This window comes from Phocoena sinus, chromosome 2 (genome assembly GCF_008692025.1).
Source record: "Phocoena sinus isolate mPhoSin1 chromosome 2, mPhoSin1.pri, whole genome shotgun sequence".
Lineage (NCBI taxonomy): Eukaryota > Metazoa > Chordata > Mammalia > Artiodactyla > Phocoenidae > Phocoena > Phocoena sinus.
This window is the reverse complement of record NC_045764.1, coordinates 66,125,781-66,151,681: the sequence shown is the minus strand read 5'-3', so window position 1 is coordinate 66,151,681 and position 25,901 is coordinate 66,125,781. Positions and strand designations below refer to the sequence as shown.

Sequence of the window (25,901 nt, the reverse complement as noted above, 5' to 3'; positions counted from 1 at the left end):
ATGAAGTGTGTGAATCGTATACTGCTAAGTATTACCCTCCTTTTGTATGTTTTGTCGGGTCATCCTTCCTGGATGGTGCGTGCTGTGAGAGTAGGGACCATTCCTTTCCTTTTCTTGCCCATGACATTGAAATCCAGGGAGAACCAAGGGGACCAAGGTGGGCAAGGTCCGTGGAAACCCAACCTTGGTCCCGCTATTGCTAGAGGTTTTTCTGATGTGCCTGAGTCTCCCCTGGTACCAGACCGTTGCCTCTCATCCTGCCACCAGGTGAATTAGTGGTACATCTGGGAGTGAAAGTGTCTTGGTGATTTAGATCAGAAAACCAGGAGGACCAAGGCGTGCCAGGCCCACTTACATCAGTGTTGTTCATTGGTTTGCAAAGTATCAACTTCTATTTTTTAACCTGGGTAAAATATACATGTGCTTTAAAAAATTATTTTCTATATTATTTTGCATTCAGAAATTTTTTTTACATCTTTATTAGAGTATAATTGCTTTACAATGGTGTGTTAGTTCTTTCTGCTTTATAACAAAGTGAATCAGTTATACACTATACTTATGTTCCCATATCTCTTCCCTCTTGCGTCTCCCTCCCTCCCACCCTCCCTATCCCACCCCCTCTAGGCGGTCACCAAAGCACCAAGCTGATCTCCCTGTGCTATGCGGCTGCTTCCCACTAGCTATCTATTTTACATTTGGTAGTGTATATATGTCCATGCCACTCTCTCACTTTGTCACAGCTTACCCTTCCCCCTCCCCATATCCTCAAGTCCATTCTCTAGTAGGTCTGTGTCTTTATTCCTGTCTTACCCCTAGGTTCTTCATGACATTTTTTTTTCCTTAAATTCCATATATATGTATTAGCATACGGTATTTGTCTTTTTCTTTCTGACTTACTTCACTCTGTATGGCAGATTCTAGGTCTATCCACCTCATTACAAATAGCTCAATTTTGTTTCTTTTTATGGCTGAGTAATATTCCATTGTATATATGTGCCACATCTTCTTTATCCATTCATCCGATGATGGACACTTAGGTTGTTTCCATCTCCGGGCTATTGTAAATAGAGCTGCAATGAACACATTCAGAAATATTTTTAAACTTTTTTTATTGTGGTAAAATATGCACAACATAAAATTTATCATTTTTAAGTGCATTTTACGTTTACAGGAGTGAGCAACCATCACCACTACCCATTTCCAGAACTTTTTATCCTCCCAAACAGAAACTCTGTACCCCTTAAACAACAGCCCCCGTTCCTCCCTCCCCCGCCAGCCTCTATTCTGTCTCTTTGAACTTGCCTATTCCAGGCCCCTCACATAACTGGAATCACACAACATTTGGCCTTTTGTGCCTGCCTTGTTTCACCTGGCATAATGTTTTCAAGTTTTCATCCATGTTGTAGCGTGCATCAGAACTTCATTCCTTTGGAAGACTGAGTAATGTTCCATTGTATGTGTAGACTGCATTTTGCTTATTTGCTAGTCTGTTCACCTGCTGGTGGACACTTGGGTTGTTTCTGAAGCACTCCTTCTTGGATGGTAACCCAGCCTCGCCTCGGATTGGGACCTGAACCCACGAGCTCTGACTTAGGAGGGGTCTCGAACCCACTGGCTTTTAATTGAAACGGCTCACCTGGTGTCAGGACTTACTGAAGCTCAGGTTCTTTTGTCTCATTGTACAAAGAATTCAGCGTGAGGCAAAGCAACGGGCACAGGGTGAGTTTATTAGCATAAGATGTTTGTGAGAGAGACAAGCGGGCAGGCAACGGAGCACAGCCCCGAGAAGAAAGAGGGATACATTTTTATAATCAAAGCAAAAGTAGGGAGGGGAGAAGACCACCTTCTTCCTCATTCTTGGGCAGACGTCAAGGCTTACATCATTAGTTCCTCCTTTGACCCTACATGGTTTAACCGGGACTGTCATGGCACTATTTAAATCATATGTATGTTAGCAAAAGAGTGGTAACATATACTAAATATAGTAATTCATCTCAGTTTCTTTCCCCTTTCACCTATATTCCTGTCTTGGTTACATGCAGAGATGCTACTCTTTAAGGACCATTAACTCCCTGACTTCATGTAACAAGACTCAGACCCCATGTCTATTGTCTTGTGTTGTAACTATCAGGGTTTGTGGCTTGAGTGTGTCTGGCGCTCGGATGCACCTGGTCTTCCTTCAAGGCAGTGCTGACTGTTGCTAGGTTACTGGATTCTTTTCTTGAGTGGTCCTTAGTTTACAACAGTCTCCCAAACTCCCTTCCTCCCTGTCTTTAATCCCCTAGTGGGATTTCTAAACTATTTAATTATCCTTCTCTATCCCTCTCATTTCCACCTTTTGACTATTATGAATGATTGCTTACGCCATAAAGATGCATATTTGCGATGAAACATAACTATATTGTATTTTGCTACATAGTTCCAGATAATAATATATAGGACCTAAAGAACTATAATAAAAAGCAAAAGTATAAACAAACCACAAAAACAAAAAAATCACTTTACGTTCAAAGGATGAACACCATTGCATCATTAAACAAGCATTTGCTTGAAGGCCTGGGATGAGCCAGGCAACACACCCTGCGGGAGGGCCCTCCCCCGTTGGGGCGCATGGGGGTGCAGGGGAGACAAGGCCTAGGCCGGTAGCTTTGCCTGCAGGCAGATGTGGATGCTGCTGCTGTAGGAGAGGTACAGGCAAGGTCTTGGGGCCTTGGGAGGCAGGGACAGAACCCGCCCGTGGGGCTTTGAGGGGGTGGCAGATTTGGGGAGTAGGTGAGGCACGGACTATGGTAAACTCCTAGCTCTGCTCTTTCTTTGCGGAACCGAGCTAGTATTTTTCAGTGTCTTGGGCCTGCCCTGAGGGCTTTGGGTTCCTCTAGTTTACATGACTCACAGCTTATTAAACAGTCTGAATCCTGCATTTAAGCAGCCCTGTTGCTCTGATTCAGAGTGCCTCGGATTTACCTGGTCTGGTCCTTCGGTGTGTCTTAGGGCAACCACGCTCCAGCCAGCCTTGTGGAAGTGCTGCATCTCTTTGGGTGATCTGGAGCACAGCGCTTGATGGACTCGGACCCGGGATCACACTGTCTGTCCAGGTGTAGCACCTGATGCAGGGAGAGGGAGCAGCCCCAGCTCTCCCCGAGCTGTGTGACCTTGAGGAAGTTACTCCACCCCTCTGATCCTCTTGTGCAACATGAGGGCATTGGGTGACCTCTACGGCCCTTTCCAGCTGCTGTAATTTTATGATTGCCCTATTATGATTTAAGTACCTCCCTCTATCACTCTCGGAGTGAATGACTCAGCAGTCTGAGAGTTTCACTATTGTTTTTAAGGAAGCCTGGTTATTTTGCCATCACAAGCAAGGGTATGTCCCTTAGGTAAACAGTCTGACAGTCTTGATCCAGCTGGAGTTAGGCTGACACTCACTGGAGTTCTTCACGCTGTATTCTTTCAGTGAAGCAGCTCGGACACCGGCTGGCCAGAGGCATCCGGAGCCATGTCAGAACTTTGAGCGAGGCCTGGTGACAGGGACCGGCTGTCACCCACCAGTCTTCCCAGCTCGGCTTCAAGATGCTGAGCCTGAAGCTCCCCAGGCTGTTCAGCATAGAACAGGTGCCCCAGGTACGTGCTGTCGTTCCGGTGGTTGAGTTCCAGGCTGGGACTAGGGCTTGGCCTCTGCAACATGGCGACTGCTATGTCTTCAACCAGTCTGCTCTGTGTACACCCACTCTCTTCAAGGAGCCCCTCCCAGACTCCCTCTGGGGAATTCGAGCCTCCTGTTTCCCTCACCTACACCAAACCTGGAAACGGAAGTGATCCTAAAACCGTTTCAGTTGTAGCCCTTCCCTGTGACATCCGTACTTTTTCCCGAAGCAGAGTCATTGTTGAGACTACGGATTCAAGCTACAGAGGTGAAGCTAGCAGCCCTTGTCTGAGTGACAGTTTTTTAAGGACGCTCCTGTGGGTGCTTGAAAGCAGGCCAGGGGCAGAGTCACCTCAGAGTGTGGCTTTGTGGCTGTTCTCATCCTTTGCAGGAGGCCCAGGCCAGGTGTGTGTTGAGGTGATGAAGAGAGTTATTGATCCGCCTGTGCCTGGGTGCCCAAGGGCAGCTACCCCAAAACACCGGGGATGCATTGATAATCTGCGTTTTTAATAAGCCTTAGGTGAGGTCATGCTGCTTGTGAGCTGTGCCAGCGGTGCACCTCCTCCTTCCCTTGCAAAGTAAACGTCATCTCATTACACCCTTGTTTCGGTGTTATGTTTCCTTCCTCTTTGAACAAGAATAACTGTTGTTTCGTGGATGTTTCATCTGGAGGATGTCAGGGAGGGAGGGGAGATCTCCTTTCCACCCAGCCGACCGCCAAGCCCTTACGACTTTCCCCAGAAAAATAAATCCCAAATGATCTCAGCATCATGAATGGAAGGTTAAGAGGAGACAAACCACAAAACCCTCTTCCTGAAAGCCTGCGCGGCTAGGTGATGCCAGCAAGATGGCATCGGGGGAGAATCAGAAGGATGCGGAGCTGTTGAAGGGCAGAGATGAGGATGCGGCAGGTAACAGACACACTGGAAATGAGACCGGGTTCCCACAATGCTGTTGGGCAGGCGGCCCACCTCTGTTCTCACAAGGCTGTAGACATCTCTTCCTGGTGCCCTGCCCCGGTTGGTCCTACTCACAGAGAACTAGTGGCTGTGATTAGCGGGGACACGGTGATCTTTTGATTCATTCACTCGTGACATTTTTATTGACTGCCTACTATGTGCAAGGTGTGACTCTGTGTGGGGCCCAGAGAAGAATCACGTACAAATCCTGCCCTTAAGGGGCTCTGTGTTGGTTGGGAAGATTTAAAACTGTTCAGGAGCACTTCCGTTGCAAAGTGGATTAGGGTGTGTGCTCAGAGAGGGACAGATGGGTTCAGAAGAGGGATTGGTCACTTCCATCATGGGGGAGGAGGCAATCAGGGATGTCTCCACAAAGGGGGCGATCTGTAAGATTGGGTTTGAGGATGGGTAGAATTTGGGGGGCGAGGAGAGCACTCCAAATGAAGAAATAGCATGAGTAAAGGCCTGGAGCTGGGAAATCAGGGGGCAGGTGTGGGAACTCTTGGGGCGGGGATTATGGGTATCTCCTCGGATATCTCCCTGGGAGTTTTGGTCAAGGTTGGGTTCAGAGACTGTGCCCAGGAAAGAAGTGAAGGAGAGAGGATGGTCTCACTGGGAACCTTGGGTAAACTGCTAGGATTCTGAATGTATGGGGGTTCTGAGGGTGAGGACCGGACCGCCTCTGAGGGCTGAAGATTGATGTGTCTTCTCTGTCCGGTTTTTCATAAATGATGGAGATGACAGTTTTCTTTTTAGTAAAATGGTACCAGTCAGAGGCAGAGAACCAACATCACACCTCACATCCGTTTACTTCAGAACCTTCCTTGGGCTCCTGGGTTTCCCAGCATCAGGCCCAAGTTTCATGCGGCCACAGAGGAAACACAGTGGCTCTGCCTGCCTGGAGGGTAGTTTTATTTGAGGATTTAGTGGGGGAGGGGGAAAGGCATTTTTAAAATATTCAAACAGATGCAAACATATTAAGGAGTGAATGCATAATTTTCATGAGTATTTAAAATAGGAGACTTCATAGAAATATTAAGTTTACTTTTGGTGGGCTCTGTGGGTTCCAGTACTTGGTCTGCAGAATGACCTTGGGCAGAGTGCCCTTAGTCTCCCTACCTCAGTTTCTGCATCTGTAAAATGGGGTGGTGCTAGAATCTCTTCCTCAGGTAATGGTAAAGATTAAATGAGGTAACCTATGGGAAGTGCCTGGCATATGGTGAAGTCAGTAATGTTGGCCGTTATTATTATTATCAGCTCTCCTGTGCACTGTGCACTTGGAGGGGTGGAGTGTGTTGGGAGGAGACGTTAAGCAGCCCCTCCCACAGACTCCCACCCCAGCTCCCTGCCTGATATTCACAGGCCCAACCCCTACCCACCTCCCCCACTGTTTTTCATCTGTAAACCCTCTTCTCCAGCCACACTGGTGCTCTCTCTAGACTTCCCACCAGATTGGACATTCACTTCTCTTGATCTCTGTTTGAAGAAGGCTTACCTCCCTTGCCCCTCCATCCGCCTTTCTGGCCTCCTTCTCCGTGGAGCTGCAGGTGCCCTCTCCCTTCCCTGAGCCCCTTCAGCTGTTGGTTGGCACCTCTGCAGGCTGCCCTATATGGCCACCTTTCCCTTCATACATCAACCAGCTGTGTGGCCTGGGCCACTTCCCTACCCTCTCTGAGCCTCACCCATCAGAGGAGAGTGGGGCACGGCCTCTTGGCATCTTCAGGGTTCTAATTCTGGTGCATTCCTCCTAATGGACTACTCACAGGAAAGGACAGTTCTCCCTTCCCGTAGAAGGTAGGACTTGGGTACATGCCTCACAATTTCAAGTCTCCCTGTGTCTAATAACAGACCTGGGTACATTAGGGAGTTGTGAAAGATGTGAACAAACAGCTCAAGGAATGGAATAAATATCTAGGTGTTGATTCCTACACAGACCCAACCTAGAGACAAACAGGGAAGTCTAGACAGCAAGTTAATATGGAACATGGCATGACACTTGGCCAGGAAACAAGGGTATTTTGTGTCAAATTGAGAATCTTTTGTTAACTGTAGCCTTGGCCCCCAGGCTACAGGTAAACTCACCGTATTGTCCTGGAAGCCTTAATTTAGGGGCACAGGCAGGAAGATTCCAGAGGTGCTACAAAGCATTTCCCAGGCTGGCACTGGAGCTCTGCCGCTTACTGTGGGAATTTGGACAAGACGTGTAACCTCTCCGAGCCTCAGTTTCCTTATCTGTGAAATGGAGATAATATCTGTCTCACAGAGCTATTGTGAAGATCCAAGAAAAATGAAATAGAGTAGTGGGATAATTATGAAGGAACAGAAGCAGAGCCAGATCAGTGGCTGGGAGTGGTGTTGGGTAGGTGGGCTTGGGCACCTGAAACAGGAAGCCATCTCAATAGGCAACTGGTTTCTCCAGCCGAGAATTTCTCAAAGTGGGCGCTTGGATCACCACCACGAGAATACCTGGGAGCTTACGAAAGGGAGTCATGATTGCAGGCTTTTTGTATTGTTCTTGATTTTAACCCAAATGAATGCTTTCAACATTTCATCATTTAATATAATGTTAGCTCTTTCTGTGTGTATGGGTGTGTGTGTGTGTGTTTGTGTGTGTGTGTGTGTATGTGTATAAATAACCTTTATCAGGTTAAGAATATTCCTTTCTATCCCTAGTTTCCTAGGATTTTTTTTTCCCCTCTAATCAGTAATAAATTCTTTTTTCTATCAGTATATCTTTTGAGATGGCCATATATGATTCACTTAAGTTATTAATGTGGTGAATTACATTGATTGATTTACTAATGTTAAACCAACCTTGCATTTATTTATTTATTTTATTTATTCTTTTTATTCATTTATTTATTTTGGCCGCACCGCGCAGCATGCGGGATCTTAATTCCCTGACCAGGGATGGAATCTGTGCCCCCTGCAGTGGAAGTGTGGAGTCTTAACCACTGGACCGCCAGGGAAGTCCCCAACCTTGCATTTAAATATTACTTGGTCACGATGGAGTATCTTTTTAATCTATCGCTGAAATCAGCTGATAGTTTGTCTAGGATCCTTAAATCTATTTATTGAATTGGCCTGAAATTTTTCCTTCTTATACTGCCCTCCCCTGGATTGGGGATTAAGATGGTGCCAACCACAAATGAGTTGGAGAGTGTTACCTATTTATTCTATGGAAAATATATGTAATATTTGTATAATATTAGAATTATACATTCCTGACAGCTTGGTAGAATTTACCTGGAAAATTGTCTGAGCAGGGCCACCATGTTGCCCACCTGAGGGAGCATCGTTTATCTCTTAGTCTACGTGAGTGACAGACTGCGGAATTGTGCGAGGAGCAACTCGATGCTACAGCTGCATTTTCTCTGTAGAAAGTTCTTTTTATAACAGTTTTGTTGAAATATAATTCACATACCATAAAATTCTCCCTTTAAGAGTATATAGCTCAGTGGGTTTTAGTATGTTGACACACACAAAGTACGTTGTACAAAACCATCGCCAAATTGAATTTTAGGACATTGTTAACACCGCAGAAAGAAACTCTGTACCAATTAGCAGACATTTCCCACTGCCCCCACTCGCAGGCCTATGGCAACCACTAATTTACTTTGCCTCTACGGATTTGCCTCTTCTGAATATTTCATATAAATGGGGTCATGCAGTAGGTGGCCTGTTGTGAATGCCTTCTTTCACTTCGCATAGTGTTCTCAAGGTTCATCTGTGCTGTAGCATGGATTAGTACTTCATTTGTTTTTATGGTTGAATAATATTCCATTTATGGATATACCAGTTTGTTTATTCATTCTTCAATTGATGGACACTTAAGTTGTTTCCAATTTTTGGTTATTATGAGTAATGCTATGAACATCTGTGTATAAGTTTTTTTTTTTTTTTTTTTTTTTTTTTTGCGGTACGCGGGCCTCTCACTGCTGCGGCCTCTCCCGTTGCGGAGCACAAGGCTCCGGACGCGCAGGCTCAGCGGCCATGGCTCACGGGCCCAGCCGCTCCGCGGCATGTGGGATCTTCCCAGACTGGGGCACGAACCCATGTCCCCTGCATCGGCAGGTGGACTCTCAACCACTGCTCCACCAGGGAAGCCCTGTGTACAAGTTTTTGTGTGGCCGTATTTTCAATTCCCCTAGGTACACACCTAGGAGTGGAATTGCTGGGTCACATGGTAACTCTATGCTTAACTTTTATTTTTATTGTGGCAAAATATACTTAACATAAAATTTACCATCTTAACCATTTCAAAGTGCACAGTTCTGTGGTATTAATTACATTTACCTTGTTTGGCAACCATCACCACCATTCATCTCCATTCTTTTTATCTTGAAAAACTGAAACTCTGTACCCATTAAATAAGAACTCCCCATTTTCCCCTACCCCAGCCTCTGACAACCACCATTAATACTTTTTGTCTTTACGATTTGACTACTTTAAGTACTTCATATAAGTGGAATTATATAATATTTGTCTTTTTGTGACATTTATTTTACCTAGCATAATGTCTTCAAGGTTTATCCATATTACAGCATATACCAGAATTTCCTTCATTTAAAAAGGCTGAATAATATTCCATTGTATGTACATACCACATTTTGCTTATCCGTTCATCCATCAATAAGTACTAGGTTGCTTGTATGTTTTAGCTTTTGTGAATAATGCTGCTATGAACATAGGTGTAGAGATATCCCTTCAAGACCCTGCTTTCAATCCTTTTGGGTATGTACCCAGAAGTGGAATTGCTGGATCATTTGGCCATTAAAAAAAAATTGTTTTTTGAAGAACCACGCTGTTGCTTTCCACAGTGGCTGTACCATTTTACATTCCCACCAACAGTGTACAAGTGTTCCAGTTTCTCCACATCTTCACCAACACTTGTTACTTTCTGTTTTTTTTTTTTTATAGTAGCCATCCTAATGGATATGAGGTGATATCTCATTGTAGTTTTGATTTGAATTTCCCTAAAGATTAGTTATGTTGAGCATCTTTTCATGTGCTTATTGGCCATTTGTATATCTTCTTCGGAGAAATGTCTACTCAAGTCTTTGGCCAATTTTTAAGTTGGGTCATTTGTCTTTTTGTTGTTGAGTGGTAAGTGTTCTTTATATATTTTTGATACAAGTCCCTTATCAGATACATGGTTTGAAAATGTTTTCTACCATTCTGTGTGTTGCATTTTCATGTTATTGATGGTATCCTTGGAAGCACAAAAGTTTTAAAATTTAATATTATCTATTATTTTTCTTTTGTTGCTTGTGCTTTTGATGTTATAGCAAAAAAACCTTTGGCTGATCCAAGGTCATGAAGATTTACTCCTATATTTTCTTCTAAGAGTTTTATCCCTAAAATTTAAGTCTATGATCCATTTTTTTTGCATTAGTTATTGCATGTGATATGAAATAGGGGTCCAACTTTATTCTTTTCTTTTTTTCATGTGGGTATCAAGCAGTCCCAGCACCATTTATTGGAAAGACTATTCATTATTTTTTCATTGAATTATCTTGACACCTTTATTGAAAATTGATTGACTATAAATGTGAGGGTTTATTTCTGGATTCTCAGTTCTATTCCATTGATCTGTTTGTCTCTTCTTATGTCAGTACCACATTGTCTTGATGACTGTGCTTTCTAATGAGTTTTGAAATTGGGAAGTGTAAGTCCTTTAACCTTGATCTACTTTTTCAAGATTGTTTGGCTGTTCAGGGTCCCTTGCATTTCCTTATGAATTTTAAGATCTATTTGTCGATTTCTGCAAACAGACCAACAAAAAAACCAGGCAGGATTTTGAGAGGGATTGTACTGAATCTGTTGATCAATTTGGGGGGCATTACCATCTTAGTTATATTAAGTAAATTAAACCCATGAATATGGGCTGTCTTTTCATTTGTCTAGTTATTCTTTAATTTCTTTCAGTGATGTTTTGTAGTTTTCAGTATACAAGTCTTGCACCATTAAAATGATTTGTTAAGTTTATTTCTAAGTATTTTATTGTTTTTGATACTGTTGTAAGTGGAATTGTTTTCTTAAATTCATTTCAGATTGTTATTGCTAGAATATAGAAAACTGAGTTTTGTATATTTATCTTATATCCTGCATGCTTGCTGAACTAATTTATTAGTTCTAATAGTGTTTTATTGGATCCTTTAGGAATTCCTGTATGTAAGATCATGTCATCTGCAAATAGAGATAGTTTTGCTTCTTCCTTTTAATCTAGATGCTTTTTATTTCTTTTTCTTGTCCAGTTGACCTAGCTAGAATCTCCACTACAATGCTGCATAGAAGTGGTGAGAGCAGACATCCTGCTCATAGGGGAAAAGCATTCCATTAAGTATGTTAGCTGTGGGTTTCTCGTAGATGGCCTTTGTTGGTTTAAAGAAGTCCTATTACTATTTTGTTGAGTATTCTCTTATCATGAAAGGATATTGGATCTTGTGACATGCTTTTTCTGTGTCTATTGACATGAATATGTCATTTTTGTTTTTCTGTTCTCTTCTTGGTTAATCTTGTCAGTTTGTCTTTTTAAAAAAAAAAATTGAAAAGAAGATGATTTGGGCTTTGTGGAGCCTCTCTATTGTGTATTTTATATCTCTAATGTCTTTTTGTTATTTTTGTTGTTTTCTTTCTACCCTGGGTTTATTTTGCTGTTACTGCTCTAACTTCGTAAGTTAATCACTCTACCATTGTAATGTAAGCAATTAGATATATATATATTTCTCTCTAAGTATTGCTTTAACTGCAGTCCACATATGCAGTTCTAATTAATTTCTAACTTCCATTTTGATTTTTTTATGCAACTTAACGATTGCTCAAGGTATCCATAATTGAAATGTGTTAAAAATCATTCCTAATGGTGTCAGATTTGTGAATTACTCCTTGTAGGTAAGTCAATTTTTGCTTTATATATTTTGAGCCTGTGTTTTTTTTAGGTCCATCCAAGCTTGTAATTGTATCTTTCCGGTGAAGTAAAGTTCTTATTATTTCTAAAAAGTGATTCTCTTGGGGCTTCCCTGGTGGCGCAGTGGTTGAGAGTCCGCCTGCCGATGCAGGGGACGCGGGTTCGTGCCCCGCTCCGGGAAGATCGCACATGCTGCGGAGCGGCTGGGCCCGTGAGCCATGGCCGCTGAGCCTGCGCGTCCGGAGCCTGTGCTCCGCAACGGGAAAGGCCACAACAGTGAGAGGCCTGCGTACCGCAAAAAAAAAAAAAAAGTGATTCTCTTTATATCTAGTAATGCTTTTTGTCTTAGCATCTGTCTGATAGTTGTACAGTGACTCCAGTTTTGTTGTTTTCGTTATGTGTCTGGTTTATTTCTTTCCTTACTTTGACTTGTAATCTCTCCCAGTCCTTATATTTTAGTTGTGTCTCATGTAAATGGCACATAGTTGGATTTCATCTAGATTGACAATATTTGTCATTTAAAGGGACGGTTTAGTCTGTTTATATTTATAATGAGTATTGAAATATTTGCATTTATTTTGATCATCTTATGTGCTTTCTATTTGTCCTGTTTCCCCTGTTGCCCTTCCCTTCCTGCGCTCTTTGAATTGAGCTTTACATTCTTCTTTTCTTTTTCCTTTTGAACATGCTGTTTTCTCCTGCCCTTGTTTTATAATTAATATGCTAGAAATATTCTCTGAATTCATCAGCTTAATGGTTACTTCAGCTGTCTTTACATGAATAATTGTAGGAAGCAGGAAGGGCTAGGCTATGCTGAGTTCAAACATTACCCCAGATAGCTCAGTGACTTAACAGAGCGAAGGTTTATTTCACCCTCACATTACATAGCTAAGTGGTCAGTGAGGAACTGTGAAGGGCCCAGGCAGATGGAAGGTCTGCCACCTTATAGCTGCTTCATCTGGAACATGTGGCCTTCTAGGTCGCCACAGAAGGGGAAGAGAGAGAGGTGTCTTAGGTTGGGTTTCCCAGAAACAGGCTCTGAGACAAAGATGTACGTGCAAGAAGTTCATGAGGGAGTGTTCTCAGGAACACCTGTAAGGAAGTGGGGGAAGCAGGCTTGGATAGAAGGAGAAGTTGCATCAGAGGCCTCTGCTGACCACCCAGGGAGCTCTGGAGTGGGGTTGACCCTTCAGAGTTGTCCCCAATGAGAAAAGAAGGCCAGGACTTTGTATCCATCCTTAGTGGGTATGTGCTGCCCCTGTACAGTGAGCATAATATGGTCAAGGTAGCAGCCTTTGGCCAAAAGTGATTCCCAGAGACGGATAGTGGCTCAGTTCTGAAAAGGGCAAGAGCTGCATCCCCAGTCCACCATGACGTCTCCTACAAGAAGGCATTGTTCTCCAACTGCCCTGGCTTGGAATTAACTTTAACCAGAAATAGTCAACATGGCTGCAACCTAGCGACCAGACAGTCTGAGAAATGTAAGAAAGCACATGTGATACTTGGTGAGCACCAACTGTCTCTACCATGCCTCACTTAACTTCTTGGATCTGAGGACTGGTGACTTGCAACAGTTCTAGACATTTACCAGTTAACTCTTCAGATATCACATCAGAACCATTATATTTTTTCCTTCTAGAGAAATATTCGTTATGTCTCTTGTTTGCTTTTTCACATCTTCCGTCTCTTAATCTCTCTGGACCGCATCCTGGATACTTTCTTCGGATCTACTTTCAGTTGACTAATTTCCTTGTCAGCTTGGTCTAGTCTGCTATGTATCCTTTCAGTGACTTTTTATTTCAATTATTATTTTTTTTAATTTCTGAAAGTTATATTAGGTTCTTTTCAAATCTGCTTGCTTATCGTTCATATTTTGAAGCTCTTTCTTTAAACATATTGAACACAGTTATTTTACATTTCAGTACCTGTTCTTTGATCTCTCTTTCTGCTATCTCCTATTTTTTGCTGTTTCTCATTCATGGCATTTTGTTTCTGGGTGTGTGCGTGCTTGTTTTAACGTAGAAATCCTTCAGAGAGGATTTGCACTCGTTTCGTTGCTTACCTGAGGGAACTACAGAACTTTGACCTCTATCTATTTGTAACCACTTTAAATTTTCCACTTGAGAGTTCTTGGACCGCAGTGGTAGTGTGGATTTGGACCACAAACCCCTGTGAAGATGAGCTGATGGCTCTGAATTCTTGAGAGAGATTTTTTTTCAGAGAGACAACTTTTGTAATTGTATTGTTCTGTCTGGTAGGATTTATTTTACATTCACTTATTTTGAAAGTCCTAGCTTTATTGATGAGGTCTCCTATTAGATTCCCTGCCTTTGATGGGCCTTGGATTTCATCTCTCATTTGCAAATGCTGGCAGCAGAAACTCTGATGGCGAAAGCAGCGTACCTCCCAGGGTTCCTGGTTTCCCTTTGTTTTGAGGGTTTTGTGACCTCCTTGCTTTTGTGCCATCTTGCTGATAGATTTATCCAGCGTAGAATGCAGGCTTCATCCAGCATTTGAATTGTTTTCGTTGGAAGGATCCTTCATGACATCTAATTGACCATCATTCTGCCAGAACCAGATGTTCCCCAGCTATTCTTCCAGGTCCTTCCTGCATCACATGGGTCCAGTGATCCCTTCCTTCTGAAAACTTGCATAACATCTAGTACATCCATGAAATATTTGTAGCAATCCTTGGTTCCACCAGGCTGGGTGCAGTGAAGCATCCTGGGCTTTTCAATCTAACAAACTAGGAGTTGCATTTTGGTTCTGCTATTTCTTATGAAATAGCAGATGAAGCTCCATCTCACCGAGCTTCAGTTTCCTTATCTGTAAAATGGGCTTGACAATCCCTACCTTTCAGTGCTATCATGATGAGCAAATAAAATCGGGTCTGCCCCTGCCATGTGCTGGATCTGAATCAGGAGAACAAATAGAGGCCACAGACCATATGCCTAAATATGTAAAAGTCACAAATGAAGCTCATAGCTATATAAATTCTACCTTGACAAATATTCCTTCATAATGACAAAAAACAATATGTAAAGCTCCGATTTTTGTATAGCTAACGCCAACGAAATGTCAAAGACAGCTAAACTTAATTATTATCGCACATGTCTGGATATAATGTTGATGGATGAGTGATGTTTAGATGGGCATAACATACATAATTCATAAATTTACATGTTTATTCTATAAAATTTATTTTTCTTGCCTTCATTTCAGCAAAATTTTGAGATGTTGTAATCAACATTATCACAGAATTTGTGTTCTGTTAACAGTGATGTCAAAATAGACCATTATTCTTGAATCACTGTAGTTCTTAGATTTTTTTTTTAAATTTTGATTAATTTCATTTGGGAGAAACTTCTGTTGAGTTTTTATTCAGTTCTGCTGAGGCAGAGCAACTGGAATTATCAAAAAATATTCTTAAAGCCACATTTAGAATCAGGAATGAGTATAAAATTTACATACCAAGTTCAGACATTGTAATGAGGTTTCGTATGATAGAATTAAGTGGGAAAATTATTAAATATTTTAATTTCATATGGATCATCATCTTTTATGTTGCTGTTTTCACTTTCTTAAAACAATATCCAGATCCATATAGTATTTACTTGATTTTTCTTTTTCCAAGAAAAAAATATAAAGAAAACAAAATAGCATCTTGCTCAGTCAAAATTATACCTCAGGGCTTCCCTGCTGGCGCAGTGGTTGAGAGTCTGCCTGCCGATGCAGGGGACACGGGTTCGTGCCCCGGTCTGGGAAGATCCCACATGCCGCGGAGTGGCTGGGCCCGTGAGCCATGGCCGCTGAGCCTGCGTGTCCGGAGCCTGTGCTCCGGAACGGGAGAGGCCACAACAGTGAGAGGCCCGCGTACCACACACACACACACATACACACAAAATAGTCGATTTATCAGTAAGACATAACAATTATAAATGAGAATAAACCTCACAAAAGAGCTTCAACATACACAAAGCAAAAGCTGATAGAATGGCAAAAAAAAAAAAAAAAATTATACCTCAGTCTGCAATGGCCAGAAAAATAATTTCTGTTGGAATCAATTGCAGGATTGTTTGTATGTGAACCTTCTCTTTCATAGTCCACAGACATCTTTGTTTCCTTATTTGAATTTTATTTTATTGGAATATCATTTTTGTTGCATATTTCATGTGTGGCTCCTTTAGTTTAGAAAAGTCCTAGACATATTTAAAATAATAAATACGCATTTTAAATCCCTTTAAAAGTGAAATAGCCAAACTAGATTTTTTTTTTTTTTGTAGGCTTTTGCTAACAACATCCCATAACATATATCTGTGGACAGCTCAGGTTCAAACCTAATGTCATTTCCCACCAAAGATGGGATTTGCTCTGTATTTGAGGACCTTCTGTTGTTTCACTGATTTCTTTCAGTCATCTTGCATCTTGCCTACATTTTACCTAAGTGTTTAATGATATTTATTTGGCATTCCCATTGCAAGAATAAGAGTAGTTTGTGGTCAAATTTGATATGTGTTTCAGGAAGTTATCCCATATTGGGGAAGATTCTGTGGATGTCATATATAATCTTTGAATTGTTCCAAAGGAAGGCATCAATTCTCCTAGTAAGAAATTGAAAGCATGTGCTGCCATCTCCAGCTCTAAGAATGCTTTTGGATTTTTGGACATATCCTGACCTTGTATTAGTTTTCTGTTTTTGCCATAACAAATTACCACAAATCTGATGGCTTAAAAAAGAAGATAAATTGATTAACTTACAGTTCTGTAGGTTAGAAATCTCACATGGGTCTCACTAGGCTAAAATCAAAGTGTCGATGGAGGCTCTCTGGGGAGAACCTGTTGCCTTTTCCAGCTTCTGGCAGCCACCTACAGTCCTTGGCTCCTGGCCCACTCCTTCCATCTGCAGAGCCAGCAATGTTGCATCTCTCGACCCTTCTTCATAGTCACATCCCCTTCTACCTCTCCCTTCCACTTTTAAAGGTTTTTAAAAAAAATTTATTTATTTTATTTATTTATTTTTGGCTGCGTTGGGTCTTCGTTGCTGTGCGCGGGCTTTCTCTAGTTGCGGTGAGCAGGGGCTACTCTTCGTTGCGGTGCGCGGGCTTCTTATTGCGGTGGCTTCTCTTGTTGCGGAGCACGGGCTCTAGGCGCGCCAGCTTCAGTAGCTGTGTCTCGCGGGCTCTAGAGCGCAGGCTCAGTAGTTGTGGCGCACGGGTTAGTTGCTCCACGGCATGTGGGATCTTCCCGGACCAGGGCTACGAACCCGTGTCCCCTGCATTGGCAGGCGGATTCTTAACCACTGCGCCACCAGGGAAGTCCTCTCTCTTCCACTTTTAAGAACCCTCGTGATTACATTAGGCCTACCTGGATAATCAAGATAATCTCCCTATTTTAAGGTTAGCTGATTAGCAACTTTAATACCATCCCGTGACCTTAATTCCCCTTGGCCGTGTAACCTAACATATTTACAGGTTCTGGCGATTAGGACATGGACATCCTTGAGAGGCAATTATTTTGCCTACCACAGACTCTCAAATCATATTATCACAAGCTTGCCCATGGCAGATTTTTAAATCAATGCCTAAATTTTAAGATTCTTTTTCTAGTTCTTAAATCAAAGGCTGTATTATTATAATAAAGTAAAACTGATGGAATGCTCCATTGTTTCAACTTCGTCACTTTATTCTTCTGCGGATCAACACTCCGTATAATGTTCGTGATTCAGTGGGGGCATCTCACCCTGGCACACCTACCTGTACTGAGTAACATTTACTTTTTAAAAACATCCTATGTGTCTTTGTTTTTTTCACTTTATTGCTCATTAAAGTACTAATATCCTTCAGATCCTCCATCCTAGATACAGTGATCATTTGTTTCACTACTTTGTATCCATCTTACATGTTCGGCCAGAAGAAGTTTGCCATCATCTTGTATAAATATTGTCCTGCACGTATGGAAAGCATCGTTATGCTTGACTGAATATTAGACACGTATTTTTTAAAGAACATCACCCCAGTGTTCTAAATTGACCTTTATCTGTAATTGCTTAATACCAACAATGGTTGGCTATTAATTCAGCCAACTTTCAGTTCTAGTAATTGCATGTGGGTTGTATACCATTGATGTTTTATGTGTTTTAGATTGAGAACCTAAGTGTTCTCTTTTACCAGGACCAAGCATGGTCCGTCCTGCATGAGACAGTGGCTTGGTGTCCGACCCAGTGTCAGGCACGTGGCAGATACTCACTAAATGACTGGTTATACTCGATACAGCAATTTGTGGCCTGCTCTCTTCCTCCCCATTCTATCCATGCCTCTGCCTACCAGCACCTCACCAGACTCCTCGCTGGTCTCTCACTGTCCCCTCCCTTGCTTTTCATGCCTGTGTCTTTGGGTTCATCTTAACGTACCTAAAGGGCACCTCCTCTTCTGTGATGAACTACAGATTCTGGACAGGGAGGTGACAGCACGATGCTGAGGCAGGAGCCTGGGCTGGGAAGCCGGAGATAGCTGCAGACCTGCTGACCCCGCTCTGACAGCCTCTGTGCTTTGCCTGCCGTCAAAATCCTCTCTTATTTACCGCTAGCCAGAATGCCTGATTATTTTCCCCAGGTGATTTGCAGTGTAATAGCTGGAAAAACCAAGGGTTTAAAATGGTCACAGTGGAATTTCAGGCATCAGCTGGCAGGGGCACAGGGCTGTTCTTGAAAGCCGAGTTCGTGACAGGCAGTAAGAGAAAAACCCGCTGACGTGCCCTTGCCCTTCCATCTGGCTGCCTGGGGGTTCTCGCTCCTAAATTATAGGCCACACGCAGTTTGATTTCGTTTCATTCTAAATTGTCCAGCCTGCAACCTGGGAGGAAATCAATTCTGCTGTGCAAATATGCCAGCGCCTGCTAACTTTGGGCCACTTACAAATGAGGCCCAGCTACGGAGTATTAAGGCCGTGACCACAGTTTGCCTTTGGGGGTCAAACTAGGCACGAACGCAAAATTGTTTTCGAGTGTTTTGCTGTTCAGATTTTATGTAGCGTGCATCCTGTAAGGATCTATTCTATGCAAAGTGCTTTGCTAAGGCTGGAGCCGGACAATGGAGAGAACGTGTCTCCCTTCCTGTGCTTGGAGGGGCTCAGAGGCAGAATCTCTCTTCTGAGACAGAGGGGCTCCCTTTCTTTTATCCATCCTTTATGCATCTGTCTTTTTTTTTTTTTTTTTTTTGGAGGGGCTGCTTAAAATCCTACCCCCATGTCTGGCGTCAGGATAGCCGGTCAGAGGGAAGCAGGTTCTTTTAATCTGCGCCCAACCCTGGCCTTGGTGGTAAGGCATTCTCCCCAGGTCTGGGGCTAGATTCTTCCGTGTGGTCAAGTTGTCTAGTTTGTGGACTTCCCAGCTCCTCGTTCCCCTCTGGCTTTTGACTCTATCAGCATCCTCTCTTGCCTCCCAGAATGCAGGGTCCAAAGAGAGAAGGACAGTAGTCATATCCTGAGTCACCGTGGACAAAATGTGGGAGACTCCCCCCTGCTCTGGGTCCCGTCCATCCACCGTCCAGCTGTGGCTGTCACTGCATCTGAGCTGTCCTGCAGCCCCGCCCTGCTTCCTCCCTGTGTGTCACCCTCACATGCCCAGGGCTCCGTAGGCCCCTTGTCGTAAGATCTCCTGCTATACGGGATCTGCTGAACTTATTCACATGAAGCAGTGAATAATTAATAACAATTGCTCCTTTCTGGAGTCCTTGCATTTTAACAAGAGGCCAATGCTTTAATAAAAAAAAAAAAAAAGAGGGCTTCCCTGGTGGCGCAGTGGTTGAGAATCCGCCCGCCAATGCAGGGGACGCAGGTTCGAGCCCTGGTCCGGGAAGATCCCATATACTGCGGAGCAGCTAAGCCCGTGCGCCACAACTACTGAGCCTGCGCTCTAGAGCCTGCGCGCCACAACTACTGAAGCCCACTTGCCTCAATTACTGAGTCCGCGCGCCTAGAGCCCATGCTCCGCAATGAGAAGCCACCACAATGAGAAGCCTGCGCACTGCAACGAAGAGTAGCCCCCGCTCGCCAAAACGAGAGAAAGCCCGTGCGCAGCAGCAAAGACCCAACACAGACAAAAATAAAATAAATAAATTTATTTAAAAAATTTTTTTTAAGGAAGAAAGCAATAAACATAACAGGTAGAATGATAGGCCTATAGTTTCTGCTGGAGGGCCTTACGCGTGCCTGCCAAGCACGCGCCATCGTCCTCGCTTGAATCAAAGGCTGAAGGCCATCAGCCCGTTTGCCGCCTTGTCAGCAACCCTGGTGGGTGGGCAGCTGCAAGCCGAGCTGCCCGCTGCCCATTAGAGAAGCTTGTCCACTGAAAACCGGGGATGTCAGCAGAAATGCACAGTGAATCAAAAACTGGAACAAATCGCTTTAATTAGCTAAAACCCAAACCTAATTCAAACAGTATTTCTTCACTGGACCGTGAGCCAACTTCATTCTCCCCCTGTCCCTAGTTGACTAGTTTCACCCAGAATTGAACCAAGATGGGAATGTGCTCACCGTCTGGTGAGCAAATGCCCCCCATTTCATAGGTGTGGACACTGAGCCCTGAGAGTTGTGGCCCAGCTCAAGGTCATAGGGCACCTAATGGGCCCAGATTTGACTCTTTACTCTGATATCCCTTTACTAATTTCTCCACTATTCCATGAGACCTGTTGACTCAGAACCTCAAGAGATAGTCCAAGTTATGCCATACATTGTGTATTCTTTTAAAAAAATTTTTTTAAATTTTTGGCTGCGTTTGGTCTTTGTTTCTGTGCACAGGCTTTCTCTAGTTGTGTTGAGCAGGGGCTACTCTTCCTTGCGGTGCACAGGCTTCTCATTGCACTGGCTTGTCTTTGTTGCGGAGCACAGGCTCTAGGCGTGCAGGCTTCAGTAGTTGTGGCTTGCAGGCTCAGTAGTCGTGGCTCACGGGCTCTAGAGCGCAGGCTCAGTAGTTGTGGCACACAGGTTTATTTGCTCCGTGGCATGGGGGATCTTCCCAGACCAGGGCTTGAACCCGTGTCCCCTGCATTGGCAGGCAGATTCTTAACCACTGTGCCACCAGGGAAGTCCCTACATTGTCTATTCTTGTGGTTTTTGTTTTGTTTTTGATTATTTATTATTTTTTAAACCATTTTTAAAAATTGAAGTATAGTTAATTTACAATGTTGTGTTAGTTTCAGGCGTACAGCAAAGTGATTCAGTTATTATCATATATATTCTTTTTCGGATTCTTTTCCATTATAGGTCATTACAAATATTGTGTATTTTTGAATCAAGATCCTCTCTTAAATTAAGAAGTTGGTAACCCAAATGGGAAATGGGTGGTTAGGTAGGAATTCTCCCAGCCTTCCATTCCTCCCACAGCCCTAGAAAATCAGAGGGAAACCTTTAAAATTGATTGTGATTCAATTTACATTACGATTACTAATATTGTCATTGTCATTATTTGCCTCAGTTAATCTACTCATTTTTACTTACCTCTCAAAGTTATAACAACATTCGGCTAAGTCAGTGGTTCTTAACTGGGGGAGATTTTGCCCCCAGGGACATTGGCAATTTTGGGAGACATTTTTGGTTGTCACATTACTGCTAAACAATGCCTAGGACAGCTCCACCCGCAGCACAAAGAATTGTCTGGCCCCAAATGTCAACAGGGTTGAGATTGAGAAACCCTGATCTGATCAACACAAAAGAGGGAGAAAATCTCCTGCAAATCCTGCTAGTTCAACAAATAAAACTCTTTCCTTTTCTGTGTTTCTCCCAGTCTCCACCCCACTATGTGTACTTAAAATTTCTATAGTTCTATCATCATGGCAGGAATACAGCTGACATCCCACTTTTTTTCACGTAATATCGCATCCTGAGCTTTTGTCCCTCATGCCTCATTGTCTCCATAATTTTTAATGGATGTGATGCAGTCCTCCAAGCAGGTTGACATCCCCTTTTTTACCTGACCCGTCCAAGTTCTCATCCGGGATGGTTACTGAGAGCCTTGCCAGGCGGGCTGCGTGGGGTGGGGAGCTTGCGTGGGCCCTGCTGTGACCAGCCTTCTCCTCCACCTGCAGTGCAGGCTGATGCCATCATAGTTTTCATCGTCAACAGGCCTTTATGAAGTACCTTGGTGAATATATCCTGGCCCCGGCGGGGAGGGATCTTCTGCAGAGGTCATCCCACCAGCCCCTGACATCCAAGGCTTGTTGGCTCGAACAGTCAGCATATATGTCAACCAACCACGACGGCATCCAAAGAGTGGGCTGTAGGCCCCAGGCACAGGGTGCCAAAGCAGATTCTTAGGCAATATTCATGACAGGAGTAAGTGCATCTGGAATGCAAAGACAGGCTGGATTCCCAAAGGGAGTCAGGGCCTTGAATCCTCTCCTCCCCCTGACTGCAGGCTTCTGGAAGGACATGGGAGTTTAGAAGCGATGGGAGGGAGGCAGGAGCAGCTTGACAGGTGAAGGACTCGGGGTCAAGTGTTCCAGGCTCCAGTGTACAAGTGCACAGCCTGGGAGAAAACTAGAGACTACCGGAGATGTTCCTCCTGAGACCTTCCCGCCACCCTTCTCGTCTCACCTCGGCGCCCCTTTCTCTTCCCCCTGCAGGTGTTCCATGAGCAGGGCATCCTCTTCGGCTACCGACATCCACAGAGTTCCGCCACGGCCTGTCTCCTCAGCCTTTTCCAAATGACCAATGAGACCCTCAACATCTGGACGCACTTGCTGCCCTTCTGGTACCTCCCAGCCCCCTTGGCCAGCTGCTCACTCAGAGCCTGGGGACTGGGGCTTCTTTAAACACAGCTGGGGTGGAGAGAGCTGAGATTCCGTGATGGCATTTGGGGGACTCCCCCGTAGTGCTGGGAGGCGTGGCGGTCTGCTGCTGGGGTGAGCTCTAGGACCCAGATTGTGGTAGGATTGGAGGGGCTCCTGGAAGCTCCCCGGTCTTTCCCTGCTCCCCTGCTTCGGGGCCTGATTTGAGAGGATTGTCTTATTCGGTCTTGGAGGCTTTCTGGGTCTTTTGGAAGCCCTGGCTAAAATTCCCTAGCTTCAGCAAGTCACTTAACCTCTCTGGGCTTCGCATTTTCCCACATGCCAAGCAGCTCAGTCTGCGCCTTTCCTGGGGTTGCCCTGAGGATTAGGGGATGAGGCATTGGAAAAGGCATCGGGCACAGAGCTGTGGGTGCCTGGGACCACAGCAGCCGTGAGGCATGTGGTCAGGCAGCGCTGAAATGGAGCCAGCCAAGAGAACGCTCCGGTACGTGCACACACACAAATGGGAGCTGCCAGGAAGGTGAGGAGGGACCTGGCTGAGAAAGGTGAGGACCGAAGACCAGCTTCACATACCTGGTGCCTGTGCATAGCGAGTGAAGGGTGGAGATGGGGTCATAGTATACGAGAGCTGGAAGGACCATGGGAGTCATGCGGGCCACCAGCCGACTCAGACCACCACTGGCTGACACAGATGCGGCCCAGAGACAGGAGTGACTTGCTTACATCCCCTGGCAAGTTCTGGCACGGGTTGGTCTCTGGACTCCCCCTCCCAATCATATTGAGAAGCCAAGAGAGTAGGAAGGACCCCAGGGTGTGTTGCAGGCAGAGAGGGGCCCGAGGACGGGGGCCTGCCTGGCCAGCAGTTAGAGACAGACCCAGGGCAAAAGGCAGGGGAAGTCTGCTTGGTGCCAGAAACGTCGCCAGTGGAGAAGAGGGAGAGCTCAGGCTTGGGGTGGGATAGGACCACCCGTAAAGAAGCCCTAGCGCCTGCAGACTGGTCCGGGTGGCAGCAAGATCTACTCACGGAGGCTGCTCGTTGTTTTAAATTTAAGTCAACTGGATGCACTTGCTGGCCTTCTGGTACCTCCCAGAAGGGTAAAAAGTCTAAATGATAATAAATTATAACATTGCAGAAGGGAGTAGAGTCGGCGTCTTCCCCCGGCCCCTCTTCGTCCTCTCTGGAGCCGCCGGGGTGACCTGCTGCTCGTGCATCCTCCCAGAACGCTTTTCTAGAGACTCGAGCATCTGTGACATGTGTGTACACCCAGCACCTGGTTCTTTCCTCCCTTGCTTTTCCCTCAGAGATCTCTTGTCTGACCCTCACAGAAGCCTCTCCGGCTTTTGAGTGGTGTCCCATTTTCTGGATGAACCACAGGTGACTTAGGCTATTTTGAAGTTTGTGCCAACCACACAGTGCCAGCCTGACCATCCCTGTTTGCGGGGCTTGAGTTGCTGTGCGCAGATCCCGTTGTAGCTGTTTTACAGCTGAGACGTGCTGGCAGGGGCCGCCCCACCGGGCATGACGCCCCTGTACTGCCAGGCCTTGAGAGCGCAACACAGAGCAGCAAGGAGGGCTTGGGAGAGCCGGAGAAAGATGCCCCAGGGAAGCGGGACTTGGGAGTAATCTCGAGATGATAAAAGGGTACATTTTGAAAAATAGCAGATAGCTTAAGCTTGATTTCTGCTGGGACAGGAGGGAAGAGATCACAAATGTAGCCAGAGAAGTTAGCGATGCTCTTGGGGTTCCTGCGTGAAAAGCTTTTAGTCCCTTCCCTGGGAGAGTTTGTGGGCAAGGGGCCTGGCTCTCTAGTAGAGGTTTGTGGAAGTGGGCAGCTCTATAAGCAAGAACCCCACGCATGGGTTATAGGTTAGGCAGATCTGACACAGAACTGTGCAGTGTCTCCATGTAGAGAAGGGTCTGGAGGCCTAGGCTTAGCCGAGACTCAGCCGTGGGACCAGGCCCCTCAGAAAAGAGATGGTGAGATTAGTGGAGGAATAGCATGGAAGAGGGGGGAGAAAATCGTCCTGTTGTCTTCCAGACTTTCCAGACCCCACAGAGGAGATTGCTCCTCTTTGAGGTGCCCTCCTGCAAGGGGAACTTGGACCAACCACAGGGATGACGACAAGGCCAAATTTGGATCCCATGAGGAATGGTTGAATGCACCGAGGTTTTTTAATGTGAAGCTCAGAGAGGTGTGAGGGATTATGAAGACAGCCTTGAGATATTTGATGGGTTTGTTTTCTGTTGCGCTGATGGGGAGACCTAGGGCTGATCCAATGGAGAGAGATTCCAGGGAGACAGACGGAGTCTCAATGAAACTTTGCAACACTCAGAGCTGCCTCAAGAGATGGTGAGCTCCCCATCCCTGGAAGCATGCAAGCTGAAGCTGGAGAGTCACCTGGGCAAGATGCTGTAAAAGGGATCTGTCACCACACGCAGGGGGAGGGGACTGGACCATTGCCCATCCTGCATATTTCCAACCAAAAAGGACCCCACTCACCCTTCCTTGCTCATGGCATGTCACCAAAGCGAGACCATATAGGAGCCGGTCATCCCAGGGAAATGGAAGGCAGACGACGGTCGGCTTAGGACTATAAGAGGGGCCCCTGTCTCGGAGGTTGAGGGTGTCCCCCTGTGTTCCAGGTTCTTCATGTGGAGGTTTGTGAGCACCCTGCGTGTGACGGACGTCCTGAATGACAGCTACTCCTGGCCTCTGCTTGTGTACATGGGTGCCAGCTGTGTGTACCCCCTCGCATCCAGCTGTGCACACACCTTCAGCTCCATGTCCAGGAACGCCCGGCACATCTGTTACTTCCTGGACTACGGCGCCGTCAACCTCTTCAGCCTGGGTACGTCAGGTGCTGCTCTTGTCTCCTCTTCCCTGGGACTGAACCACCTGCATCTTCCCCTGGGAGCTGGGGTCACCATGAGGCTCTGGTGGGCTTCCGGAAGAGTCACCGCAATGCCAGTGCCCCGGCCCGGGTGCCTGATGAGTGTTTTATAAGAAACTTGTCCAAAGGCCTTCTGGCAAATATTTAACAACTGGCTCTCTGTGGACAAAAGTCCCGGTCCGTGGTGTTGGCAGGTTTGCTGTGGTGTAAATACTCCTGCCACGGCCGGCTTCAAGCCGACAACATCACTGAACACCGGGCTGGGGAGAGATGCATGGTAGGTCCCCATTACGTAGCAATTCCTCTGTACAGATACAGCGGGTGCATTGACTGAACAGTTGTTACTCTTGTTAATATGATGGATAGCATTGTAAGTTTATGTCATTCAATTTTTTTTTTTTATAAATTTTATGTATGTATGTATGTATGTATTGGCTGCGTCAGGTCTTCCTTGCTGTGTGCAGGCTTTCTCTGCTTTGGGCGAGCGGGGGTTTACTCTTCGTTGTGGTGCACAGGCTTCTCATTGCAGTGGCTTCTTTTGTAGTGGAGCACAGGCTCCAGGCGTGCGGGCTTCAGTAGTTGTGGCATGCGGGCTCAGTAGTTGTGGCCCGTGGGCTCTAGAGCGCAGGCTCAGTAGTTGTGGTGCACGGGCTTAGTTGCTCCGCGGCATGTGGGGTCTTCCCGGACCAGGGCTCGAACCCGTGTCCCCTGCAT

At 45.2% G+C, this 25,901-nt stretch overlaps 1 protein-coding gene across 6 annotated transcripts in view; it reads left to right on the top strand.

The window, feature by feature from the left end:
• The window catches only part of PAQR5 (progestin and adipoQ receptor family member 5), an 87,563-nt gene that overhangs the window by 40,105 nt on the left and 21,557 nt on the right, over window positions 1–25,901 (top strand). For 5 of the 6 annotated variants that reach the window (XM_032624213.1, XM_032624215.1, XM_032624216.1 and 2 more), the window contains exons 2-4: window positions 3,455–3,621; window positions 22,131–22,258; window positions 24,940–25,145. In XM_032624213.1, the coding sequence (XP_032480104.1) occupies window positions 3,571–3,621; window positions 22,131–22,258; window positions 24,940–25,145 (385 nt within the window). In that variant the 5' untranslated portion in view covers window positions 3,455–3,570. The remainder of the gene's footprint in view (window positions 1–3,454; window positions 3,622–22,130; window positions 22,259–24,939; window positions 25,146–25,901) is intronic. The other variant, XM_032624218.1, reaches the window with a different exon arrangement.